At 45.1% G+C, this 23,874-nt stretch overlaps 2 protein-coding genes across 4 annotated transcripts in view; both read right to left on the bottom strand.

The window, feature by feature from the left end:
* LOC120959087 (protein cortex) overlaps nt 1-9,702 on the bottom strand; it is a 39,871-nt gene extending 30,169 nt beyond the window's left edge. For both annotated transcript variants that reach the window (XM_040382257.2, XM_040382256.2), the window contains exon 1: nt 9,307-9,702. In XM_040382257.2, coding sequence (XP_040238191.2) covers nt 9,307-9,360 — 54 coding nt within the window. In that variant the 5' untranslated portion in view covers nt 9,361-9,702. The remainder of the gene's footprint in view (nt 1-9,306) is intronic.
* A 7,884-nt stretch (nt 9,703-17,586) lies between these two features.
* On the bottom strand, nt 17,587-21,872 carry LOC120958773 (structural maintenance of chromosomes protein 5). Of its 2 annotated transcripts, XM_040381773.2 has the most exons (5): nt 21,684-21,872; nt 21,468-21,609; nt 20,846-21,402; nt 18,796-20,770; nt 17,594-18,724 (listed from the first exon to the last, which is right to left on the bottom strand). In XM_040381773.2, the coding sequence occupies exons 1-5, from the start codon at nt 21,734-21,736 to the stop codon at nt 18,344-18,346; spliced, it is 3,108 nt and encodes a 1,035-aa protein (XP_040237707.2). In that variant the 5' UTR covers nt 21,737-21,872; the 3' UTR covers nt 17,594-18,343. The 2 variants fall into 2 exon arrangements, with proteins under 2 accessions (XP_040237706.2, XP_040237707.2); XM_040381772.2 differs by lacking the exon at nt 21,684-21,872 and having other exon boundaries at nt 17,587-18,724; nt 21,468-21,665.
* Nucleotides 21,873-23,874: the final 2,002 nt, after the last annotated feature.

Consider the following 23,874-nt stretch of genomic DNA (forward strand, 5'->3'; position numbering starts at 1 on the left):
TATTGTTATACTATTCTTTACTCGAAGACCTGCAAGATTTGATCATAACTGATTGCACTTTATAAGGTTTCGATACTGCTTCTGTCAAGAATATCTATGGATTACAACCCTAATCCATAGATACTTCAGGAATAATGAAATTTGAATCTCAGAAGACTTATACCAATTTTTAGAATATATAATATCGAGTTATCTGTTTCTGTGGCCTCACTAACTAGAATTAACAGTACATGATTCTAAAAATGAATTGATAGGAATAGGATCTTCACATCCTTTGATTGAATGAATATGGCATAATTTCAATTTGCAAGATGTCTAGACCTTACTCTGGGACATAGAGATAAGGTTAAGGATACTTATAAACTTTGCCCGATCAAAACACAAGCATCATTTATGTATCGTAAGAACATCTTCAATAGATCTTATTCGGATTTTATCGTATTCCAAAATCCCTAGTTTACGCTTATGTTTAGTATCGTTGCCCTGTGTAACTTCATCTCGTTCAATTTCAACGATTTGCTAATTACCTTCCAGTATTTGCTGGAGTAATATTACAGTATTTGTAGCCCCCTCATCGAATCGAATTCTCCACACGTTTCTCACCCCGACCGAACTCCAACCCTTCTGGAGGCGTCCAAAAAAATGCGATGCGTGTGCTTCCGAAAGCGCCAAGATGTCGCACTCCGGTGCAGGAATTTTAATTGGTATCTCGGGTGGAACGCCTCGGACGCCATCGGATTTTTTGTCCGATTTCCCAATGCCACCAGCCCAGACCCTGTGAGCCATTCCAGCTTGTGTGTATGTGTTTTTTTGGCGTGCGTAGGAATAACCCAAACGCCATGCTCCGCCAATCTTGATATTGTATTTAAATTACTTACTGCCCCGCCGGACTCTTACTCCACTCCAAGATCGGGGAGTTCCTTTGCCCCTAAAGATGGGGCAGTTCTCAAGTGCGAATGAGCTGGCGATACGGGTGCAGAGGGCAGAAAGCCCCCAGACTGATGTTGTCTGTATCCCCGTGGGTACGAGCTCCAAAACCGGACCATGTGCCATATTCTCCGGACGATCGATATGCGTGCCCTGCGCAGCGCATGCAATGCTCCACTGCGGTGGTGGCCATCGCGGGCGATCCGGGACACCTACGCAACACTCACTCCGAACGCAAATTGCACACGCAAACGCAACCTTGCCGGGGAAAGCCAGTTTTTGCTTACATCACTGGAAGCACACATTAAACGAGAAGCAAGCGTTACACACACACAAAAAGAGGAAACGTTTGGAGCATGTTCTCGCACGAAGAATATTATGGCGATTCTAATCTAATCGGCATCGGAGGTGCAGGAAATTGAATTATTTCTTCTACACCGTGTGCTGCTGCTGGTTGTAATTACCATTTACAGAGGATGTTGGACGCTGCACCAGCAGCGTCGTTGCACCAAAAGAATGCACAGTAATCGCGCCAGAAATGCTCCAGCGCCACTGTTATACAGGGAAACTGTTATACGCTTGGTAATGGCGGTTGCAGCGCACACAATTATGTCCCCCCCGCACGGCACCATTCACTAATGTCAGTGACAATTTAGAAATGAAATCGTTCGCAATCAGCAAACATCGCCACAATCTGCCAACCGGATGTCAACCTTGCTGATAAACTTCGGTAGCCCGCTACCGAAACGCTTCCACATCCCATGAGGACGTCGCGAGTGCCATTCTGGTTGGGGAAGCATGGAACACAACACTACTCTCGCCAAACACTACTCGTGCATAATCTACAATTTATGGGACCGATTTTTTCTTTCTTTTTTGCTGCCTTACCATTTCGCGCTGGTTATGCGTAACCGTAGCCCTATGCCTATCTACCGGTGGAGCGCGCGGAACGAAAGTGCCATAAATTCGCTGTCCCAGGCGTAGAGCAGAGAATTTATTGATTACATTGTAATATTTCCCTGCCCCTTTAGGTACTTCCAGGCCTTCGCAGATACCCTTTTCCAGTAGTGCGGATAGGATTAGTACCACGGGCGTTCCACAGAGTTCAATAACACTCGCTGCACGCGTAGGCTTTTCCTCGCAAGGGTGATGTGTAACTGGAGCGCGCGCACACACACACACACAGTCCTCAAAAGCCTCATCCACCAAGCGCTGGATGTTTGCATCTGATACAAATAATGGTACGGTCGAGCGCTTGCAACGGTCTGTGGGAAGACGGTGGAGCAAAAACAGCAAACGCAGCAAACGCGTGATAATAATCACCTATTGAAATGTCATTTCCTAATGATACACATACACACACACACAGTCGGTGTCGCGACAAACGTGGACGCCCACATACCCAACCCCCGACTCGGTCGGTCGGGAGGATGGAACCGCAGCAGCAGTTCAGCAGCTGGAAAAACCGGACCCAAAGGGAGGCCCTCCCGGCAGGACCTCCCGCTGGACGGGAAGCTGTGGTGAAGAAGAGGTGTGAAATTAATGGCCGTCGTACTAAAAAGCAAAATCTTGCACTTATTAGCGAACACACAATTTATTTAGTGCGTACACACACACACACAAACCGGCGCGCGCTCCACGTTTGGCTGGGCCGAGCTCGTGAGCTCCGGTGAGAAACGCCTGGCCGCCCTAAACGCAGCAAAACGGGGGAAAAAAACACAAGGCGTCGAAAGGTGCGAAGCATGGCCCCGCGTCATAAATAATTTGCAAAAAGCCCTACCGAGAACGCGGATCGGTGGTAGTCCCCCCCCCCCCCCCGCCCCTCGACAAGAAGCGATCGTCGTGCCTCCAACCCTTGCACCCAAAACGAGCATCATCGCCAGCAGTGGGGTGTGCATCGATCGCACACCACACAATTTGAATGCCGAACTGGCCCGGCCACAACACACACAAACGAGATGTGTTTTGCGCGACTCATTACACGAATATATAATTAGGAGCGGGTTAAGGATGTGTCAACAGTAACAAGTGTGCGCTTGCCGCAGCACATCGCCCGCCACCGAGGAGATGTCAAACCTTTCAACCCCCTGGCTTAACACGACGTCCCGGCGGAAGACGTGTACGCACCACCCGGAGCCCTGAGAGCCTGGAGACCGAACAGAGCGCTTTTTTCTGTTTTCATGTGTTTTTTTTTTTGTTTTTGTTTTTCGCGCTGTAAATGGTTTGAAGGGTGCAATAAATTCACCTTCGCCGTCGCTTCATCATGCACCCGCGTCGCCCGTGCTCAAGGGATACAGGGTGTCCCGTGTGTCTTGGTTGCGTGAACTGCGGCGGCGGTAACCGGAGCGTAACTAAATGTAACGAGGTGTAGTTTTTAGAAAACCACGACTACAACCATACCTTCCTAAATGGATTATTTATGGATAGGACGCGGCCCGGGCGCAATACAATGTATGGGCTAATAATCGTCGGTGGTCACCAATAGGCTGAGTGTGAGATGTTGACCAGTACAGTTACGATATATTTATAGTCTTTTTAAAGACTGTTGAGATCTTTTAAGTTTTTTGAAAAAGTTTGAGAACTTCTCCTGTCACAGTTGAATGGTTCCTTAAAATATTTGAATTTAATTCGCATTCCAAAACTGTTACACTATCCACCAGGATCCACCTGAACTTCTTTTAACAGTGTGTCTTCTACGCTAACTGCCTTTTCAGGCGATTTTAAACTTCCTCGAACCTTAGTGACATACTTAACGCCTTTCTTTAATGGATCGTTTTGTAATTTTATAGCTTCAAGGCACAAGTAATAGTGATAACTTGATGAGTTTGGGCAATTTCTTGTGATAAGCTGTGTACATTGTGCAGTAAAGGACCCTTACTCTATGTAATTTCTTGTGTGATCTTAAAATAATGTGCTGAAAGTATTGGAATATTCAAACTAAAATGTTTCGGAGGAATCGTTATGGATGGAATACTGCTATTGCCAAAGTTTTTTTTTTTTTAATTTTATGGCAATTGAATTTAGATTTCAGAGGAAATAAAATGTTTCAAATCTTATTCTTCAAAATAAGAACTTCAGAGTTTGAGCAACACTCTTGACAAAGCCAAAATATATTTATCATTTTGTACTGTAGCATTGCAGCCATCTCAATGATCTTTAGACACCTTGTATACGTGGTTTTGAATTAACTCAAATTCTAGTGTTGGTCATTGTTGTAATAGTTTAGAGTCATCAGACTTCAAAGACTTTTTTCTGGAGCTTTGCTCGAAACAAGGTTTCCCTTTTATTTCTAATGAGTTCATATTGAGCAAAAGCCTTTCATAATAGGAATCATTGCCCTTTAGTTAATGATCATTTAGCCATACATACCATACCTTTAGGGATTTAGCTTGGCCATACCTATCCAATCACTTGATTTTCAACTATTTTCGAAAATAGATGTGCGTAGAGCTCTCTTCAACTTTAAATCCTTGTTAATCACAGCAAAGCGAGTCCTTGCTACGGAAGGTTCTTTCTAGACGATATCTTACTAGACAAAGAAGATTTAACGTATAGAATAAATAGTTCATGTGAGTAAGTAAATGGTAAAATCGACATCAAACTGAAATAATAAAACATAATATATCAAAACTACTAAAAATGATTGAAAATGAGGATACACAATGATTCAATTCTAGAAATCGACCAAAACATTGAAAAATATTAACAAATGCACAACATAAAAAAAGAAAAAGAGTTATAAAAAGGCAATAAAAATATCAAAAGAAAAAGTAAAATTAGAATACAATCAATCGAATCATTTCATTCAATTGACTAATCAGCAAAGCTTATTCGCAATCCGCAATATTTCCAATGTGTATACCATTCCTGGTTAACTCGCACCTCGCCCATCGATGCAATTACCGATCACTGTTATCTGATGAATGCCCCACTGGTAAATGTTACCTCTGCAACGGCAATTGATCTGCTAGCATTAGTCTTCCTATCTGCATCCCACTACAATGTGTTCTTGCTTTGGAAAAATAACACACATACGTACTACGTACATCTGTTTTGCCCAACCGTAATCGTACGAAATGCGAACGACAAACCCAATCATTACGCGCCAAACCCCTTGGCCAACCAACGAGCCACCAAAACGAGAGTATCATTCGAAACGCAACGCCCCAGAATACCACCCCGAAAGATACCGCCCATTGCTCCGGCCAGCACGATCAATCGTTCTGTGTAGCATAGAAATTACATAATTTATGATCGCGGAACTGACCGCAAGGGAATGGCTGCCACGCGTGTATTAAAAAAAAGCCCCCGGTGGCACAAATAATATGTAGGTGGGATGCTACGTCTATCTGTGTATACGTGTGTGTGTGCAGTGTAATGTCCAGTTCCCAGTTACGGGAGTGTGTAATCTTCTTCCGGAGCGAAGGGAATAAGCCTGAAGAAACAACACAACAAAATCATCCCGCTTGCGATGTAATGGTTTAGCAATGGGGCAACAATTGTTGCTCCAGATGCTTCGTTATCAGTAATCTTTGGTTTGGGAAGAAAAAGCGCTAAATTGAAGCGCTAGACACAAAGTACCGACCAGCGTGCCAAGCGCTACACTGTACCTTCTTTGTAGCTAATTTGAACTACCAAACCACGCTCGTGATTCGTGACATTCATGTTTATGATCCGTGAAACAAGTAATTCCTTGCCGACCGTAGCGAGAGGAGCTGCTCCTTGGACGATTGCTAATGCTATTTAAATTACGTATCATTACAATAAAGGTTAATCGAAACCAGAGCAGAAGAAGCGATCCTCGCTCGCAATGTTGAGGAGCAGCAGCAAACGTGGAGCAGAAGTGTTCTCCAACTCCAACGGAACGAGTCGTCGTCGTCGTCGTGATCGCACTTCCACCAGCCCAGCCCAGCCCATCATGATCAAACGCGGCACTTCAAACTGCGACTCGCTTCAGCTCGCCCGCTGGTAGCTGGGCTAATGGTGTGGAATGAATTGAATTGATTCGGATGCGGAATGATACGGACTTCATTTGTTGATGATTTAATTTTAAGTCCTACGCGGCGCGCCGGTGGAAGGATGGCTGCGGTACGCTAGTGCTGGGGCCGTGACTGACAACATGCATGACACTTGCACAAAATGTGAATGGGCGCACAAATGTTTCTTCCGAGGGTTTCTCCTTGAAGATGATGGAGTACGGTAAAGCGGAATGGTAGCGAAATGGTAGCGAAATCGTAAAAAAGTGGCAACAAAACTAAACATCGGCGAAAGCTCCTCTCACGAGCAAGCCGAGTCACAGTGAGCCTAGTGTTTGAGTATACCGGGGCAAACGTGTGAATGATTCATTTTCAACAAATTATGTTTTTAAATGTCGCGCTTAAGCTACTAAAGATGCTCACTGATTCAATTCTAGTAATAAAACACAAATTCTTCATTATTATTAATAAAGTACTGCAGGGTTTCCGAGTCAATTTCTAATGTCTACAACATTTTTCATTGATTGCGAGATGTTTTTCAACAGCTGTCAAATAAATTACAACAGGAAACTTAATTTATGAGCTCTTAAAGATAATCTTCAAAATTTTCAAGCTAGATTGAGTATGACAGTTCTTTAGAATGTGTTGAAAATCATGTCTAAGAATTGAATTTTTATTATTATGTAAAATTTTCAAAATTTTCAAGCTAGATTGAGTATGACAGTTCTTTAGAATGTGTTGAAAATCATGTCTAAGAATTGAATTTTTATTATTATGTAAATATACCATTTTACAGCTGTTGAAAAACATCTTGGAGGTGGCGAATAATAATTTGCACATTCGAAGGTGACTTGAAAAACTCGATAAAATGACCTTTCAATCACATTGAAATAGACTGCTTAAATAGTGTTGGCATAAAATGCGAAGTTGGCATAAAATGTGTCATACGCGATGGAACAGCGATCAGCAGCATCTACCCGAGGATAACATTGTGGAGCATCTTTTCAAAGCAGACAGTGTTAAGCATCGGCGTGATTTGCCCGAGCTAATTAGGACTAGGACCAGGGCGTTCAGTTCAGTTTTGGAAGTCATAATGTAACCACGAGAGCTTTATCGTGAATAAAAATCTTTTTATATTTTGACAACAAATCGCTGAAACCCATAATGATAAGCAGTTTGAATTGTTAGTTCGTCCGAATATCACCCTTTCTGATACAAATATGACTATAATGCATATTTTACTTTGTTAAACATTATATCATAATATGTCAATCTTTTGAAAAGATGGACGTTGTATATAAATTATTTTCAATCGCTAAAACTCAAATTCTATCACTTGGTGCACATGTTTGCCCCACTTTACCCTTTTTAGTTGGGTTATAATCCTTTCCACACTCGTCTCGGGATCACGATCGTCCACTTTTATGTGTCAAACGTGCAGTGTGTGTTAAAGTGACGTCTTGGTAAAACAAACAACTACTTTACCCAGCGGCAACGGCATGGCCTGTCACATACTCTACACCCAGTGTAGCGACAGAAACGCCTGCAAGCAGTACTAGCAGTGCCACTTGGAGGAAAACGATACAAGTTCATTTAACGCCCTCCTTATGCCCGACATGTCAAGCACCGTCAAGCACCGAAACCAATAAACTGTACACCGCCAATCGAGAACTGTTGCTCATGCCTTCCGTTTTTGCACCACAACGCTGCGAAACCGTTGGCAAAGCAGGGATTGTTCAAATTTGTACATAATTAACTTTAACATGACACCCGCCAACAGCATCCTCGGGATGGAGTGGAGCGAGGGAGTTTAATTTCTGATTAACGTAAAACGGTGACGTTTCGTGGAGCGGGGAAAAAATATCAAAACCTCTCCCCATGCGCGGCTTTCTTGCACAACCATTCTTCCCAGGAGATGATTTATGCATACGCCTACAGCGGGCTACGGTATAAGGTACACGGCGATTCATTTTTAAACGCTTCCGCACGATCCGCAACGAACGTCATGCGAACGAAGGATATATGGTTGTTCGGTATGCCGGCAGCATTCCAGAAGTCATATGGTACACAACATTTTAACGGTCTCGGGACACTAAGCGGGGGAGGGGAGAGAACAAACGACACTGAAAGAATGATCGTTAGCTGTTTATCCCAAACCCCTCCACCCTGAGGGGAATAGTTTGAAGAGTAACCGCATAAACATACAGGCCGCGGTTGTTGTGATTGTTTTGTGGGGTAACACGATACGGAGAACCAACCCGAAACACCCCTCCAGCGGCCGGCTCTATCCATTGCTGGACAATAAATTTCGTCCAGATTTATAGCAATCATTTTGTGTGTGCAGTTTTTCCCCTAACATCAATGGTTTTCTCTCCGTCTTTTTTTGCTGTTGTTGCAGAAATCCCATCGAAGCTGTGCTGGCATTCCCCACCGATCCGGTACGGCGATACGGCGATCACTTTTCGGCTCCAACTTCTTACAACCCAACGGAGTAGCAGACGGGGCCCGGCAGATGCAAAGATTCGGTACAAATGATTTTGCTATTATTTATCGGTACAGAGTGCCGCCGGGAACGATTCGGCATACCCGAACCACAACCGCCGAGACGCTGAGTAATTGCCCGAACACTACCGGGACTAAAGTGGACGCAACGGCGCCTGGGGGACGGTTTTGGCCTCGACCACCATCACCTCCATTCCATGGAGGGTTTTGTTGATCCGATCGCATCCGAATGGTTCATGGATTTCACCAACCCAAACGATCACCACCTTGTGTGTCTATTTTCAGCTTCTATTCTACTCCTCTACAGGTTGATTGGGACTGTACGATGTAAACGCAAGAATTGTACCTTTGTGGTAAGTGTACACGGTACGGTGCGCGTCCTCTGCACAGATGCTTCCCTGCGGGCGTGTAATCGCGATCGACCTCACCGACCACCTTTCGATAGAAACAACACGCCCTCCACACTACTCCCTGTGTTTTCGAAGCGTTTCACATCATCGTTCACTACACCTATTACAGGAAACCCCGGAAGTGTATAAAGCAAAATTTTCAATCGAACTGGGATTTTGTGGACCAGAAGATTTCCATTCTGCGTACGATAAATGCTACTGGCCTACTAAGTCCCAACTTGTTTGGAAATGTGTTACAACGACGACAACGATGTGTGAGTGTGTGTATGTTTGCTATCCTGTTCCGAAGATCGGTTTTCTGCCTGTCTGCACTGTGTTGGGATTTTCGAGAGACATTAACGTTTCCTTGCCAGTGTCATTGTGAGTGCACCTGCTTACCAATGCTTACCCATGCAACTCGCAGTTAAACACACTTCGTAATGCCCTTGGAAATCCCAAAACGTTGCACGTCACCACCATATCACAAAACCAGTGCAGCGCACACACTTTACCTTTTCGATCTCGTTCAGCCGGTTGTTGGTGCGCTTCTTTACCGCGAATGCCATATTCACTTAGCTTTGTCTTCACGGACAGGCTAGTACACACAAGAGGAAGAGGTAAAATGCGGGTTTTTTAATCTTTGTGTCCTACAAAAACTGACTAGGACGGACGAAATGAATAAGTACGATGATAACTGTAGCCGATAAAATGATGCGTGCCAGCCATCCGGTGCTGTAATGGTGGTAAATGTGTTTGTGAGATAACGATAGGATTGATCGTGTGTGACAGAACGTTAGCCCGAGTGATCGAGTTATTAGTGCGAGTGTTTTTTTTTTTTACAAAAAAGCTTACAGTGGCGGTCAAAAAAAGGAATACGACGTGATTTAGACATTAAATCCTTTATACTGCTGGTGCTTTTCTTAAATTTTAAGACAAGTTTTGTGGTCCTTGTTTTGTGTGAAGGCATGTGTGAAGTGTTATTTGTTCATGATTTTTATAGAAAAATACAATGACTTTCTTTTGAGTTTTATCATTTTTCATTTGCTTTATCCCTTTCTGTAAAACAACAAGTACATAAAACAATGAAATTGCTACCACCAAAGGTCTACGCCAGGGGGACATGCTTGCCTGTTATCTATGCAACTTGGCGCTAGAGAGGGCCATCTGGAACTCGGGGTGGAGACTACGGGAATCTTCTATAAGTCAACCCAAATCCTGGTATACGCTGTTGATATAGGCATCTCCTATGTAGCAGAAGGCTAACAAAGGAATCGAGCAGGCGGCAGAGAACCTCGGATTGCAGATAAACGAAGCAAAGACCAAACAGATCCAAAAGAATCCAAACCTACGTAGGCGTGAAGTACAGATAGTTGAACGCACTTTTGAAGTCGTTCCAGAATTCACCTCTCTCGGGTCAAAAGTATCTGTATTGCGCGCAAGAATGCTGGCTGCCAACCGGTCTTTCTACAGCCTCGCCTCAAAGCAGTTCACCTCAAAGAACGTGTCGCGACGGATGACGCCTCTCTCACATACGCCTCTGGGATATGGACGCTGTCCAAATCCGAGGAAAACCTTTACCATTCCGTCTTCCCATCGTGCCTACGATGTGAGACATGATCGGCAAAGGTATTCTAACGAATCTCAAGTGATATTAAGATCTAACATCAAACATCCAACCTTTTAGTACTCCTAACAGCATGTTCAAAAGATCATTAATCTCCGTTTTGATTCACATCGTTTGATCTTGCATTTCCTCAACAAAAACTAAACCAACTGGATGATTAGGTTTATTAAGCCAATGCAATTAATCAACCCTTCAGGAGCAACCTCCAATTATCATTTTTAACAGCTCTACACACGCCTATTACAATCGCACCACATGACAGCACACGCTTAATCTTAAAGTCATTTGCACTGTTTAATCACATTGCTCCCCTTTTTAAATAGGCCTTCCACTCCCATTTAAGGACGGAATTAATGCACCAGAGCTACAAAAAACCTAAATCTTTCATATCATTCCCAGATTAGATCGCTTTCCCTTGGAACCTTCTTGCAATCGTCTCCTATTTCACAGGTGCTCCTAACCTGCCCAGCCCGCCAGCACTCGAAATGGTTCACCGATTGACGTTTAATTTGTAACACACCCAGCAGCAGGTCTGTGCAAGTCATAATAAACGATATCAAAAGAACCAAACGGTTTTCCCGGCGGACCCGGTGGTCACCGATCTGCCGGATAAAGATGCCGCCCGATTCCGAAACTCAACGACACCATTACACGTTGCGCGTTGCGCTAGCCCGGGTGGTTTGCGTATTGCGGAATGACTAAAACCGGCAGGACGTCCCGGGTGGATCGCGTTGACAGTGATTGGTAGCGGTCATTTGCGTGCCCGACTCTGTGCCCGAGTGTGCTGAGAGTGCCCCCGTGGACGGTGCTGGCCGCCGAAGATAATTTGTGAATAATTATTTTCAATCGAAGGGAACCGTCTCTTTCTCTCTTTCTCTGACAGTTGTTCGGGCAATCGCCACATGCTCCTTCTGCGTAGTGAACGGCAGACCACCCTTACGGTTGTGTCATTGCGTTGAGGCCCAACCTTGCGCTGGCCGCTGTCATACCATTGGGATGCCGAAATGATGAAGCGTATAATTATCGACATAATAAATGAAGTCATTTACGTTTATCTTCACCGAGCTCGGGAGCGCACTGGACGAACACGACAAACCACATCACCTCATGGGGCATTCCAGAGCTGGTTCGCCGAGCGAACTACACGATAAGATGCGCAAGTCCTTAACTCTGCCCTCGAGGGAGCACAGAATCAATTAAAAATTTAATAATTTTATTGACACCCAAACGATTCTTCTCGGTGGAATCTTATCGAGAGAACCAATGTCACTCCGTTGCACATCGATCAGGAACGTAATCAGGAGGCTGACGGTGCGAGAGAACTGCTCTGCAAGAAAAAGGCGTTGGGCAAGTTTAATCGATCTGATTAGCATATATATTGCTATCTTTACTTGTCAAGTTAACAGTGCCAGGGTGCTTTGAAGGATCGGAGTTACCAGGAACCTTTTCTGCTCCGCCTATCTTATCACTCACAAGTCTTATAGAATTACATGTTGCCACCAACATCCAACTAGCATTTAACGTCCGATGTCATTGTCTTTGACTAATTCGTTAAGGAGTGCCTAGAAGTAAGTCGCCTATGAGAGAAGAGGCAGTTATGCTTGTCCCGTAGAATGTGACCCTAAACAGAATCCTCATGAATGTTAAGAAAGGCCTGATATTGATTCTGGAAAAGTCGTTTAAACGATTTCCTTGTGTATTCTTCAGTTCATGAGGTAGATGTTGTTCCAGTCATTATTGCTACTGTCATCGGTAATATCCTTTATTCTATCATTGGAAAACAATACAGATTCATACTTCTGCTAACGACGTATATGTGAAAGGATAGCTGCGATGCAATATAACCAATAATGTGAAAATATCTAATGTACCAGCTCTATATAATTAATCAATTATTGCCTGTTCCCAACGGAGGTTACAGATTTAGAGTAGTCTGAAATATCGTTTCAAAAAGAGATTCGGGATAGCATTGAAAATGTTCCGAATATCTTCAGCATCAGCTATCACTTCGCTCACCAGCTTCCTTGAGCTTTATTCTCTGATATAAAGCCATCTCAATTCAACTCGACACTCAAGTCAGGGTAATTGGACTGAACTGATGGATTCTGAGGTTCTTTAATCTCTCCCTGGAGCAGTATCACTAGTTTTAACCACTGGGGGAGTACACTATTAGTCAGATAGCAAAAGAAGAACACATTGTTCTGACAATATGCTGACAATGATAAGAATAACACAACAAAACATACTCCTTCACAAATTGTAATGTAGATATTGCTTATAATTTCTGGAACTCGCTCCGAAAGCTCAAAAGTGACTGTTACAAGATTTGGACTAAATAAAACAAATTCCAGCTATAACTATCAAAGCTAACAACAGATTTCCATTGTGAGTCCGTTAAAATCTGGCATTAAAGAATTAAAGGCACCTTTGAATGCAACATCTGATAAAGCGTACTGCACGAAATGAGAAAATTGTCACTAGCACAGCATCTTAATTCCGTAATAACATACATCATTCTCTAATCAACAGCTTACTTTGCACGATAACTCATCTCTGCCCGGCTCATGTCCGTCGGCTATCCATCCACTCCCCGTGTCCTCGTATCGATTTCATACCAACAACGACGCCCCAACCCAACCCAAGTGGCCGATGTCAGACATCATGATCTGACGTCTCGGCGTAACACCGGAAGCGAAACGAGCCAGCGGTCACTTAATTGCACCACATAAGTGACGATTCCGAGCGTCCGCATCCATTAGCATGCGTGGTGGCCACTCCACATGCAGCCAATCACCCGCTGTCCTCTCCCCGTTGCGCCTTTTGTCCCGCACTGTGATTGATCCGGGCTAGAAAAGATGGATGCGAACGCACCCCAACAGGGGATCACGCGCCCGATTCACCCGATCGCCCCGAGGGCAAAATTTCTTTTCCGACCGACCGATTTTGCTACCCAGCCCCCCCGCCGACTGGGTCGAACCGATCCGATCGGACATGCTACGTCTATTGACCTGAGATCCGCATTATAATGCCACCCCTCCAGGCGAGGGGAGAACAGCGCTCGCGCGCTAAGTGCTCAACAGGCGCTACAGTTTAATAATGGTAGCGTTGACGAGTAATTTGTCCACCGCTGAAGCGAGAGGCGGTAATTAGGACGCGAATGCAATTACGCGGCGAACTACCCGGCGCAGGATGATGCTGCCGGATGACGGCCCGGGGACGCATTAGCGGTACGCATCATCATCATTTGGCAATTAAATCAATCTGCTCCATAATTGGCACATTCGCGGCATGCTGCTCTAATAGGATTAATTTTATGGCTCCTTCCAGGGCCCCAGACCGCTGTGTCGCGCAGGACGATGTTTGCCGGGGACGGGTGACAGGTGATGCGGCCTGGGGTTTGGGTTGTTGTGCAGGCGGATGCACAGCTCCACCACCATCGAAAACCCCGCTCAAAAGTCATCATTATCATCAGCCGATCGATCGGGGAGTGACATCGAACATCGGGCTAGGGGGCGCGATAAGAATCCATGAAAACGCCATCCCCAACGATCGCTTTTCGACACCTCGGCGGTTTGGGCTTCCCTCCTTCATTTTTTTTAATTGACTTTTCGTGTCATGTTCTTATAAATCGTGCCAGCTTCTGTCCGCACCGTTTGACATAAATAGTATGCGCCCGCCCGCTGCCTGTCTTGTTTGTATTGGCGATCGCTATTAGCCATTTCGCGATCGATCGATCGCGATCGATTGCGCGGAACGACGACGAAGACGACGTTCGAACGGTTTTTAATCTTCGCACCGGGAGTGTACTGACCGCTTGCAGTGTAGTCGTCGCGTGTGAGTACGCAAATGGTTGTCGCGTTATCTTGAGCCCGCGCGAAACCAGCTCGCGCGGTCCAGGGAGAACCTGTTGCGCGGCGGCACGGTCGCCTTGTAGTGGTGGTTTTGCGCATGATCCGCATGATGGGACGACAAATTCCTACACGCAGCTGATAGTGGCCGAACGAACGGTTCTTCGTGAACCACGCGGATCTGTGGCGCAACTGCCGATGAGAAAGTTTCGGTACGCAACGATAGCGAAGGTTACCTGATAACAGCGGTTGCATTAATGGCAATATTAATTTTGAAGCAATACATTAAAAGCCCTGGGGAAGCGTGGCATGGTCATAAAACATACGTACATCCAACGTTTACTGGCCTCAAATCACTATCAACATTCTTTCTATCTTCCCGAGAGCGAAATTTCGCGATTATTTGTATAATTTGTACCTTTCTTTTCTAGCAAAAGATACAGAGGCACGCGTGTTTGGAGTCCTTTAACTTTGAATTACGATCTGTTCCTACATGCACCTGTTTGCTGCTGTTATTCGTTTTGAAATACTTTTCTTTGCCTTTAATATTGACTGTACAAGTAACTAATAAAAAAAAATCAACAGAAATTATGTGTTATTTTGAGTTTGAGAAATATAATCCCTACATGTCAACACAACCCTATTCTCTCAGACTGCTTCCAATGCCAACCGAGGAATACTGATCCGAAATATGTTTAGATTTTTAAAAGGACAGCTTTTTGTAAAAAAATATTGCATGGGATGATAACGGCACAATTGCAGATAATCTACAAATCTACAGAAGAATGGAGAAGTAACGTGAAATATATTATTAAGACAAGAATGGAACATAATAAAAACATTACAGGAAAAATTTAAAATTAAATTCGAATGTCATGGTATCATATTCTTGCGTTGATCGAGCACGAGTTAGACGGATGGTAAATCACCGTTATTAGCCTTTCTCAACTATTTGGAAGTCGCAGAGGTTTAACGATAAGAGATTAGAAAATCACAAGACACTGTATTTACATGTTCATGTTAACAAAAAAACAACTAAACATTATGATCATTGTTTTTAGTTTCATTACGTGCCTTCCAAGCGTCGAGAAAGGGAAAACTTTCGAAATTGTTGGGCAATATAGGTCGGTAACAAATGGAAATACTCAGGATTCAGTATCGTTGTCTTAGAATCGCACAAGGTAGCATGAAGTCGACTCACAACATTTCACTCGAAGTGATGTCCGGAGTGATGCCGCTAAAGCTTCGTTTTGAGCTACTATCGCTTCGCCTTTTCGTCCGCTCTACAGTATCAAATCCCTTGATAATCGAGAACTTTAAAACACTGCAAGAGATAGGTTCTAAATGCAAAATCATGAAGGTCTATCGTGATTTTGTTTCTCTACAGGTGCACCCTAGTAGTTTTCAAAACATTAGTAGTGCCAGCTTACCAGAGTCCTACAGTTCCATTTTAAGTGTAGATACCTCGTTGAGGGAGGCAATTAAAACTATCCCTGATAATCTTCGCTGGATGACAATTCCCAACATTTTTGTGGAAAGACATGGCCAACCAAATGTAAACCATTTTTACACTGACGGATCCTCATCAGAGCAGGGCATTGGTTTTGGTGTATATAACACGTGTACCGAAGCATATTTTAAATTACGCCAACCATGCTCAGTTTATGTAGCGGAGCTCGCCGCAATCTTTTATGCCTTACTGTTGATAAGTGCATGCCCTCCGGATCAGTATGTAATTTTTTCAGACAGCCTAAGTGCTCTTGAAGCATTAAAATCCGTGAAGGCTATTAAGAGCCCAGACTATTTTGTAAAAGAAATTCTAAAAGTCCTAAGCTCCCTGTTTGAAAAATCGTTTCGAATATCCCTGGTATGGTTGCCTGCTCCTTGCGGCATCTTAGGAAACGAGAAAGCAGACCATTTGGCCAAGAAGGGTGCTTCGGAAGGGTCTTTTTACGATAGACCTATCCTCCCTCACGAGTTCTTACGAGCCCCACAAGCATTCTGCATTGCACGCTGGCAGGGCTTGTGGGACACGGATGAACTTGGGAGGTTCCTGTACTCGATCTCTCCTAGAGTTTCTTTGAAACCTTGGTTCCGCGACATCTCTGGAGAGCGTGCATTCATTCGAATGATGTATAGACTTGAGCGCACATCTCCAGCGTATAGGACAGGTCGACACAAAAGCATGTGGCTGCGGCCTTGGATTTCACGACATAGACCATCTTCTATGGTCTTGCGTGGAATACGAGGCTGCACGACCCACTTTGTTGGATGCAGTCGAAAAACTGGGAAGATCTCCTGGTGTTCCCATCCGGGATATACTAGCTGGGTCAGACTGGAGCCTTCTAGGGATCATCTTTGAGTTCTGCAGGGCTAACGGATGAACTGTGTAATATTCCTATAACAGATCTATTGTGGCTGGCTGTGTATTGGTTGGTCGTTGTCGTTGTCATGCACTCTCACGCCGATGGCATGGATCGCGGGGTGCTATGGAGGGACTTGCTCCCTCGTAGCATCTTCGCGGTTTTTGGCAGCGGGGTGCGGTCATGTATCATCGTCGTGCGGCTTGCTCTTGCATGGCTGGCTGAATGTGTTATGTATCCCACTCCCACTCCATATGTTTGTCTTTGTGCTACATGTTGTAAATCGCTAGTTTGCTTGTGATGAATGACTGTACGTATGAATGAATGAATGAATGAATGAGCGTGGTTTGTATGGATATTGGGTCAGCTACAGCTTGAGACAGAAGGCCTTTGCATGAACGAAGTCCTTGTAAAGATAAACTCTTCAAAAAGAGTTCCGCAAGAGTTCTCAAAGCACCTCAACTCTGCTACCAGAGGCAAGAATGCAGAATGATGCAAGCTAACCGTCCCAAAGAGCCCTGGAATATGGATTGGATTAAGACCCCTGCAATGCCCACGGACAAGAGCGGACAACTTCAACGGACAAGAACGAACCAGAAGAATTAGGATAATGACGAAGCATATGATCTCGACCTCTGCCCCCTCTTATTGGACCACTCGACAAAGACAAGGATCGGATTTTGACAGCAACGTCCGAGCACACCCGGGATATGGTGCCCTCCTAAAGCTGCGAGAAGGAAATGTCTCGCAACAGTCGTGCATTAAAGATTAAACTGAATTTATATGTACTCTAATTTTAAGCAATACGGCAAAGCCGTCCCTACTGAATAAAAATAAAATGGAAATACTCCATTGCTTTTTGGACCAAATTAATCGAATCTCGGGAACGTGAAGTACACACACAGCATAAAATTCACAAATTGTTAAGAAATAATTTCCATACATAGGTGTCACTTTTCTAAGCGATACCAACATAATTCCTAAGCTTCCTTTGCGCTGTTAGTGAGTAACGGAAAGCTTTTGATTTCGATGAACTAGCTTAGTAATTATTGAAAACATGAAAAAGACAGATTTAAACAGATCAATAGATTCTTATTCCATTCATTCTTAGCTTTAGAGCTTGGCGAATATACTAAGGTGAATGGAATGTAACCATGCAAAATCACGGAAAGTATTTTCAGCTTCAGAATCGTCAAGGATTTGCTCGTTTAAATTGTGAAACATTGTTCGTTAGGCTTGGATTGTACTTGAATTTAAAACTATTTATATATCGTATCGTGTCGCACCTATAAAGTACATGCTAATACTAAGTAACATTGTAATGGTAATGATATGGCTGGATTCAATCGATGTGATACTGATTCTGAACATTATACATTACTATAAAAACTGTGCGTTATGATCTAACAATGTTTATCTGTCATGTAACAAAGGTGTCTAAACTCCTGCGTAATATTGCTAACGTCCAACATTTATCCTCAAATAGATGGATTGTCCGAAACAATGACTATGGAACAAGAGTGTAATAATAAATATATATGTCTAGATTTGAACCTGAAATAGACGCCTTATGATGCTACTTGTTCTTGGAAAAGCATAAAGGAAACGAAAGAAAAATTACGCTTTCAAGTAACCCTAGTAACCCTTACTTACAGTTTAAACGCTTGTTTGTGTCTACACATCCAAAAATTTGTCGGCACAGTTGTTACCCCCGTCACGGCTTCACATCCGGTATGAACACATCCGGATTCGCGATGTACTTCCCATTGTGCACGACGATCACGTTCATCTTGGCGTTGCACTTGAGCCGCGGCAGCAGCTTGGGCGTGACGAAAAAGTACTGCGACTGTCCGGTGCGGCACGTTTCCTCCACCAGCATGTTGAACACTTTCCGCTCGTTCGTCGGATCCATACCCTGGTTGATCTCGTCCACACACCGGAACGGTACCTGCGTCATGTGCTGCAGCGAGAGGGTGTAGATCGCGATGGCCACCGCACGCTCCCCCCCGGACTGTAGCTTCCGATCGAGCGCGCTTAGCTTCTCCTCGTTGCGATACTTCACGTAGATGCGGATGCCGTACTCGTCGTAGTCGCGCTGTAGAAAAATTGCATTTAATGAACACGAAATAACATTTCAATGTCGAAACATATCGTCCTCTCTCTTACCTCTCCCTGCCGGATCAGCTCCACCTCCCCGGCGAAGCCCATCGAGCTCATGAAATGGGAAAACTTCCCGTTAATGCACTGCACCACGCTCTGTATCTCGGGGTACCAGCGGTCATGCAGTTCCGCCATCTGCTGCTCCAAAGTGGCCACCGTCTGCTCGGAACAGGCCACGCCCGCCCGCAACTGCTCCAGCTGACGCTTCTTCTGGGCGTACTCGTCGGCGACCGACTCGTTCGCCTGCGGCAGACACTCGAACCGGACGCGCAGCTCCTCCAGATGCGCATCGACCAGCTCGATCGTGTCGGGCAGCTCGGTAAACTCTTTCCTGTACGGGAAGTCCGGCTTGTCCGGCGTTTTGTTTGCGCACAGTGCCCGCGCCGTGCTGTTTTTGTCGGACGATTTTGCCTTCACCTCGGCCAGCTTTTTCTCCACGTTGGCCAGCGTCTTCTTAGCCGACTGGTAGGCGTCCTCCAGCAGCCGAAAGTTTGCCTCCCGATCGTTGTTTCGCTCCTCGAACAGGCGTATCCGCTGCTCGAGCAGATCGTGCTCCCGGCTGGCGGCTGCGTACCGCTCCAGCGCCGCCACCTTCCGCCGCTGCTGGTCCAGCAGCTGCTCGATGATGGTGTGGCACGACCGCTCAAACTTGTCCTTCTCCTCGTCCACGTTCACCAGCCGGGCGGTCAGCTCCTTACACTTTTGCTCCTGCCGCTTCACCTTCATCTTCGTCTGCTGGTACTTGGACAGCTGCTCCTGCAGGTCGCGCTTCTGCTCGCGCAGCTCCGCGCAGCGCTCCTGCAGCTCCTTGATGCTGTTCTCGATCTGGCCCCGCTGGTTGCGGATCTTGTCACACTCGCGCACGAGCCGCTGGTGCTCCTGGCGCTTCTGCGCCAGCAGCGCGTGATCCGTCGAGCGGTTCAGCAGGTTCAGCGTGCGCAGCGCATCGCTGCGCGTGGATTTTTCGCCCGTGTAGCGCGATTTCGACACCTGGAAGCGGTGCGACGGCGTGAAGAACAGCCCGATCTCGTCCGGCAGGGCGGACACGTACTTGGCCGAGTCGGCCCCACCGACCGGTATGTTGTGCAGCCCGTACAGCTTGCACAGCCCGTTCAGCACCGGGTACGGGCCCTGCACCATGTCGATCAGGTAGGTGTGGAAGCCGAAGCGCTTCAGACTGCCGATCGGATGCCGGGCGGTGTAGTGCAGCTTGTCCGCCGGATCGCTCTGGATCGCGTTCACACCGTCGATCCGCAGCTCTTCGCGCGTTTTGCGCAGAAACAGATTCATGTCCTGCGTGCTTTCGCACGTAAACGCGATCAGGTCGCGCACGCCGATCGTATTCTCCAGAAACTGCACATTCTCCAGCGCCGGCACATTCAGCTCCAGTATCATCGGCTCGTATATCTTCCCCTGGAAGAGGTGCTTGTGCTCGCGCAACCACAGCACCGCCTTGTACGTGCCCTCGAAGCGTGTCTGCAGGATGCGCAGCTTGTTGCTGGCCACGTTTTCGATCGTTTCGATGCTGCGCTCGATGCTCATCATCTCCGGCTTGAGTTCCGTGTCGATCTTTTGATTCAGCTCCTGCCGGCGCCCCATCAGCAGATCGTTATCGGCCCGAATTTTGGCCTCCTTCCCATCCAGCACGGAAATCTCCTGCCGCACCTGGTCCTCCGACCCGAGCGCGGTCGCCGAATCGGCACAGTCCTGCACGAAGGCGGCCAGCATGACCTTGGCCTCGTCCAGCTCGGTCTTGCGCTCGTCTGCCTTGGCGAGTGCGTCCATCAGTTCGCGCTTCTGCTTGCTGATGGTATCTTCCAGCCGTTCCGTCTTTTCCTCCAGACTGTTGATTTCGTCCGTGCTGCGCTGTCCGATCGCTACCTGTTTCGCTTTCGACGTTTCCAGCTCCTTCTTGCGGGCGAGTATTGCTTCCATTTCCTGCTTGAACTGATTGTACTGCTGTTCCTTCTCTTCGGTGCATCTGTAAATGTAGTGGCCAAACGATGGAATCGGTGAGAAAACTAATGCCACGGTTGGTGGGCTGCTGATGACTCACTTCTTTGCCAGCTTTAGGTCCTTCAGCGTGGCCGAGTACAGCAAAAACAGCTCCTCGTACTCCAACCAAGCCTTCCGGGCCATACACACGTGAATCTGCTGCTGGAACTCTTCGCGTGCCCGCATCGACTGCAGCTGTGCCTCCAGGGCCTCCAGCCGGGCTTCCAGTTCGCGCACCCGGGCAGTACCTTCCGCGCCCTGGTTGGTGCTCTTTTCCTGCAGCGAACGCTTCTCCTTCAGCTCCTCGAACCATTGCTGCACCTCGGGCGTACACACGGACGACTGCGTATTGAGCAGCAGTTCGCGCGGATTCATCTTGGTAAAGTCCTGCACCCGGTCCTGCGGGAGAAACTGGCACAGATTGTCCACCTGAATGTTGAAGGCGCGGATCTGCTGCAGGTACGCCTGCTGGGACACGGTTTGGTTGTCGATCTCGAACGTGCTCTTGGCGCTGTGATCGAACGACCGGCTAAACCACCGGACGGCTCGCTCGTTGTTGCGGTAGATCGAAATCCGGATCGTGGCGCTGTCCTTCCCGTTCTTGATGTAGCTGTCGATCTGCAATGGGAAAGGCACATACATAAACAAGCTTTCACGTGCCTTACGCTGGCTATATATATTACGTTATCACATCTGGAGAGCAGCTTGCAGTTGCCACCCATCCCGAGTACGATGCCGGCCACAATGGCTGACTTGCCGGTTCCGTTTGGGCCAAGAATTATGTTCAAATACTCCTCCGGGTACAGCACCACCGAATCGTATGTACTGAAATGGATTATAAAGATTATAGCACACACTTTCGAAGCAATTACAGCAGCCATTCCAGAAGATAAACATACACAAAGTTCTGCAACGACACGGACGCTATCTTCCCTACGATCGATGTAGACATGGTGGACTGTTGGTTTGAACGCACTGAGAGTTTTGCGGTTCAAATAGCAATTCAATGGCAAAATAACACAAACTATGATCAACACACAATCTTTACTGTTTCGTTATTTTTCGCGCGTTGCTGCGGCTTTGAAATTTTGCTCCAGAAAAAAAACGTCAACAAGCAAATGACAGCTGTAGCCAGTGGGGCCAGATTATTTTGACACATTTCGGTAGGAGCTCCAACATTTTAATTGTACATAGTTTTCGGTAGGTTAAAACTCGAAACTCAGTAACAAAAAATAATATGCATCCTTCATCTAGGATATGAATAAGATTTGGTTCAGTGGTTACACAAACGAAGGTTTTTATGAAGTGTTGAACTTGAAAATTGTATCAGGAATTGTATCAGGCCTTAGGCCGAAAATACACGGACCGGAATTTCGCGGCCGCGGAATTCCGCAAGCTAAAAAATTTATGGGTATGACAGTTCGGGAATGTTGCCATTGACACTTTGTATAAGGGTTTGACAGCAGGCGGAATTTCGCGGCCGCGAAATTCCGGTCCGTGTATTTTCGGCCTAAGCCAAAGAAGGACTAAGATGCACATTTTCTTCTCTGTGGTGGCAAGTTCTTTTTTTTTCGGGGCTCCAAGCGACCGCATAGGGCCGCTACAGAGCTCCATTGGATACAATTTTATCGAACGTGTTGTCATTTGATTTTCGCTGGATTTGTTTATTTGGTTGAGTTTTAGAATTCAATGACTAAAAATATTAGATTTTTCCTTCAAAACCTAGAAATACATGCATAGGTATTTCTGGTCACTCTGGCTGTAGCTAAATATTGAACTACCCAATGAACAAAAAGGCTTATTCAGTGGTGTTTACACTGCGCTAATGCATGAGTGAGAAAGTTTTGCTCTTCACATCTCACCGAGATGAAATAATTGTGTCTTTTCTTTTGTTTCATGAGTGTTTTTATGCAAAAAAAACTGCACGTAAAGTATAACTTATGATAAAATAAGTAAAAAAGATTTTAATTTTAATGGTATACACAGCAAACAATTACTATGTACATAAATAAATCCTGTTTTTAAATGTTTTTTAAAATAAAGGTTTTTCGTATTGTAAAAATAAATGAACATGCTAAAAGTATCCAAGTACCTCAAATCCATTAAACGACCTCTAAATGGGCTCTTAATGGCTTAAGCTCTCTACCTAAACGGAATAAAGAAAGACTTCTTTTTGCAGACGGTGAACGACTAAAGCATTCTAGAAATAGAAAAAAAAAAGTTGGCGCCATCTGTTGGTGGGATACCTAACCATTTATAGCATGTTGTTTGGGTCCGCTTATTATCGCTATCGGGTTATCCGTAATCACGGATAAATGAGAAACAGTAACAGCAAACATAACATTTCAAATTAGCCGTTATTTTATAGCACAGTTAAGTTTCTTCTGTGTAAAATATTCAACGATGGGGAAAGAAATGCTTAAATCAAAATTCAATGAAAACTTCGAAATCAAACCATTATCATCATCATTTCATATTTGTGCTTTTTGCTGCTATAATTGTTGATTCCGTTAAAAACAAATCCGAAAAAAATTTTTGTCTACCATAGGCTTGGAAATTTCCGCATGTGAGAGTTGTGTCCGTTTAAGTTTTGAATTAAAAATGGGCATGTTGTTAAGTCATGTATTGTACGGTTTTAATACCTGAGGTCAATGATTGTAAGAAAGGACTCAGAAAATTTTTTCCTGTAACGTTCACTCCTCAAATGAGTTATTCATTAATTATTTGTTTTCATAATTGCATTAATTGTTGCATAACTTACTTCGTTAAATTTTTCATTATACTATAAATGGAAAATCTTATTATACCTATACTTATTATACTTATACTTATTTTACATTATATTATAAACGCAAACAATTATTCTAACAATTTTTCGCTTATCCCATTTGTTATTTTCCATATCGTACTAACAATCAATTCAATATACCCCCCAAAAAAATTGAGATTTTCAACGTTCCAGAAAATTTCCTTCCCTAGTCTCATACATGCGCCAGCCATGCGAGCAATTGGACTCGTCATCGTCATTCTCATCGTTTGTTGGAGACGTTATTAGATTAGGTACCGGCTTGTGTAGCCGATGTCGGTCGG

This window comes from Anopheles coluzzii, chromosome 3 (genome assembly GCF_943734685.1).
Source record: "Anopheles coluzzii chromosome 3, AcolN3, whole genome shotgun sequence".
NCBI classification, from domain to species: domain Eukaryota; kingdom Metazoa; phylum Arthropoda; class Insecta; order Diptera; family Culicidae; genus Anopheles; species Anopheles coluzzii.

What these genes read in the sequence shown, in the direction of transcription:
- LOC120958773 (XM_040381772.2), bottom strand. Translation starts at nt 21,665, where the DNA reads ATGGCTGCTGTAATTGCTTCGAAAGTGTGTGCTATAATCTTTATAATC. An exon ending in GACCTAAAGCTGGCAAAGAA is followed by an intron (nt 20,771 to 20,845) that starts GTGAGTCATCAG and finishes CTACATTTACAG; the next exon opens with ATGCACCGAAGAGAAGGAAC. An exon ending in AGCTGATCCGGCAGGGAGAG is followed by an intron (nt 18,725 to 18,795) that starts GTAAGAGAGAGG and finishes ATTTTTCTACAG; the next exon opens with CGCGACTACGACGAGTACGG.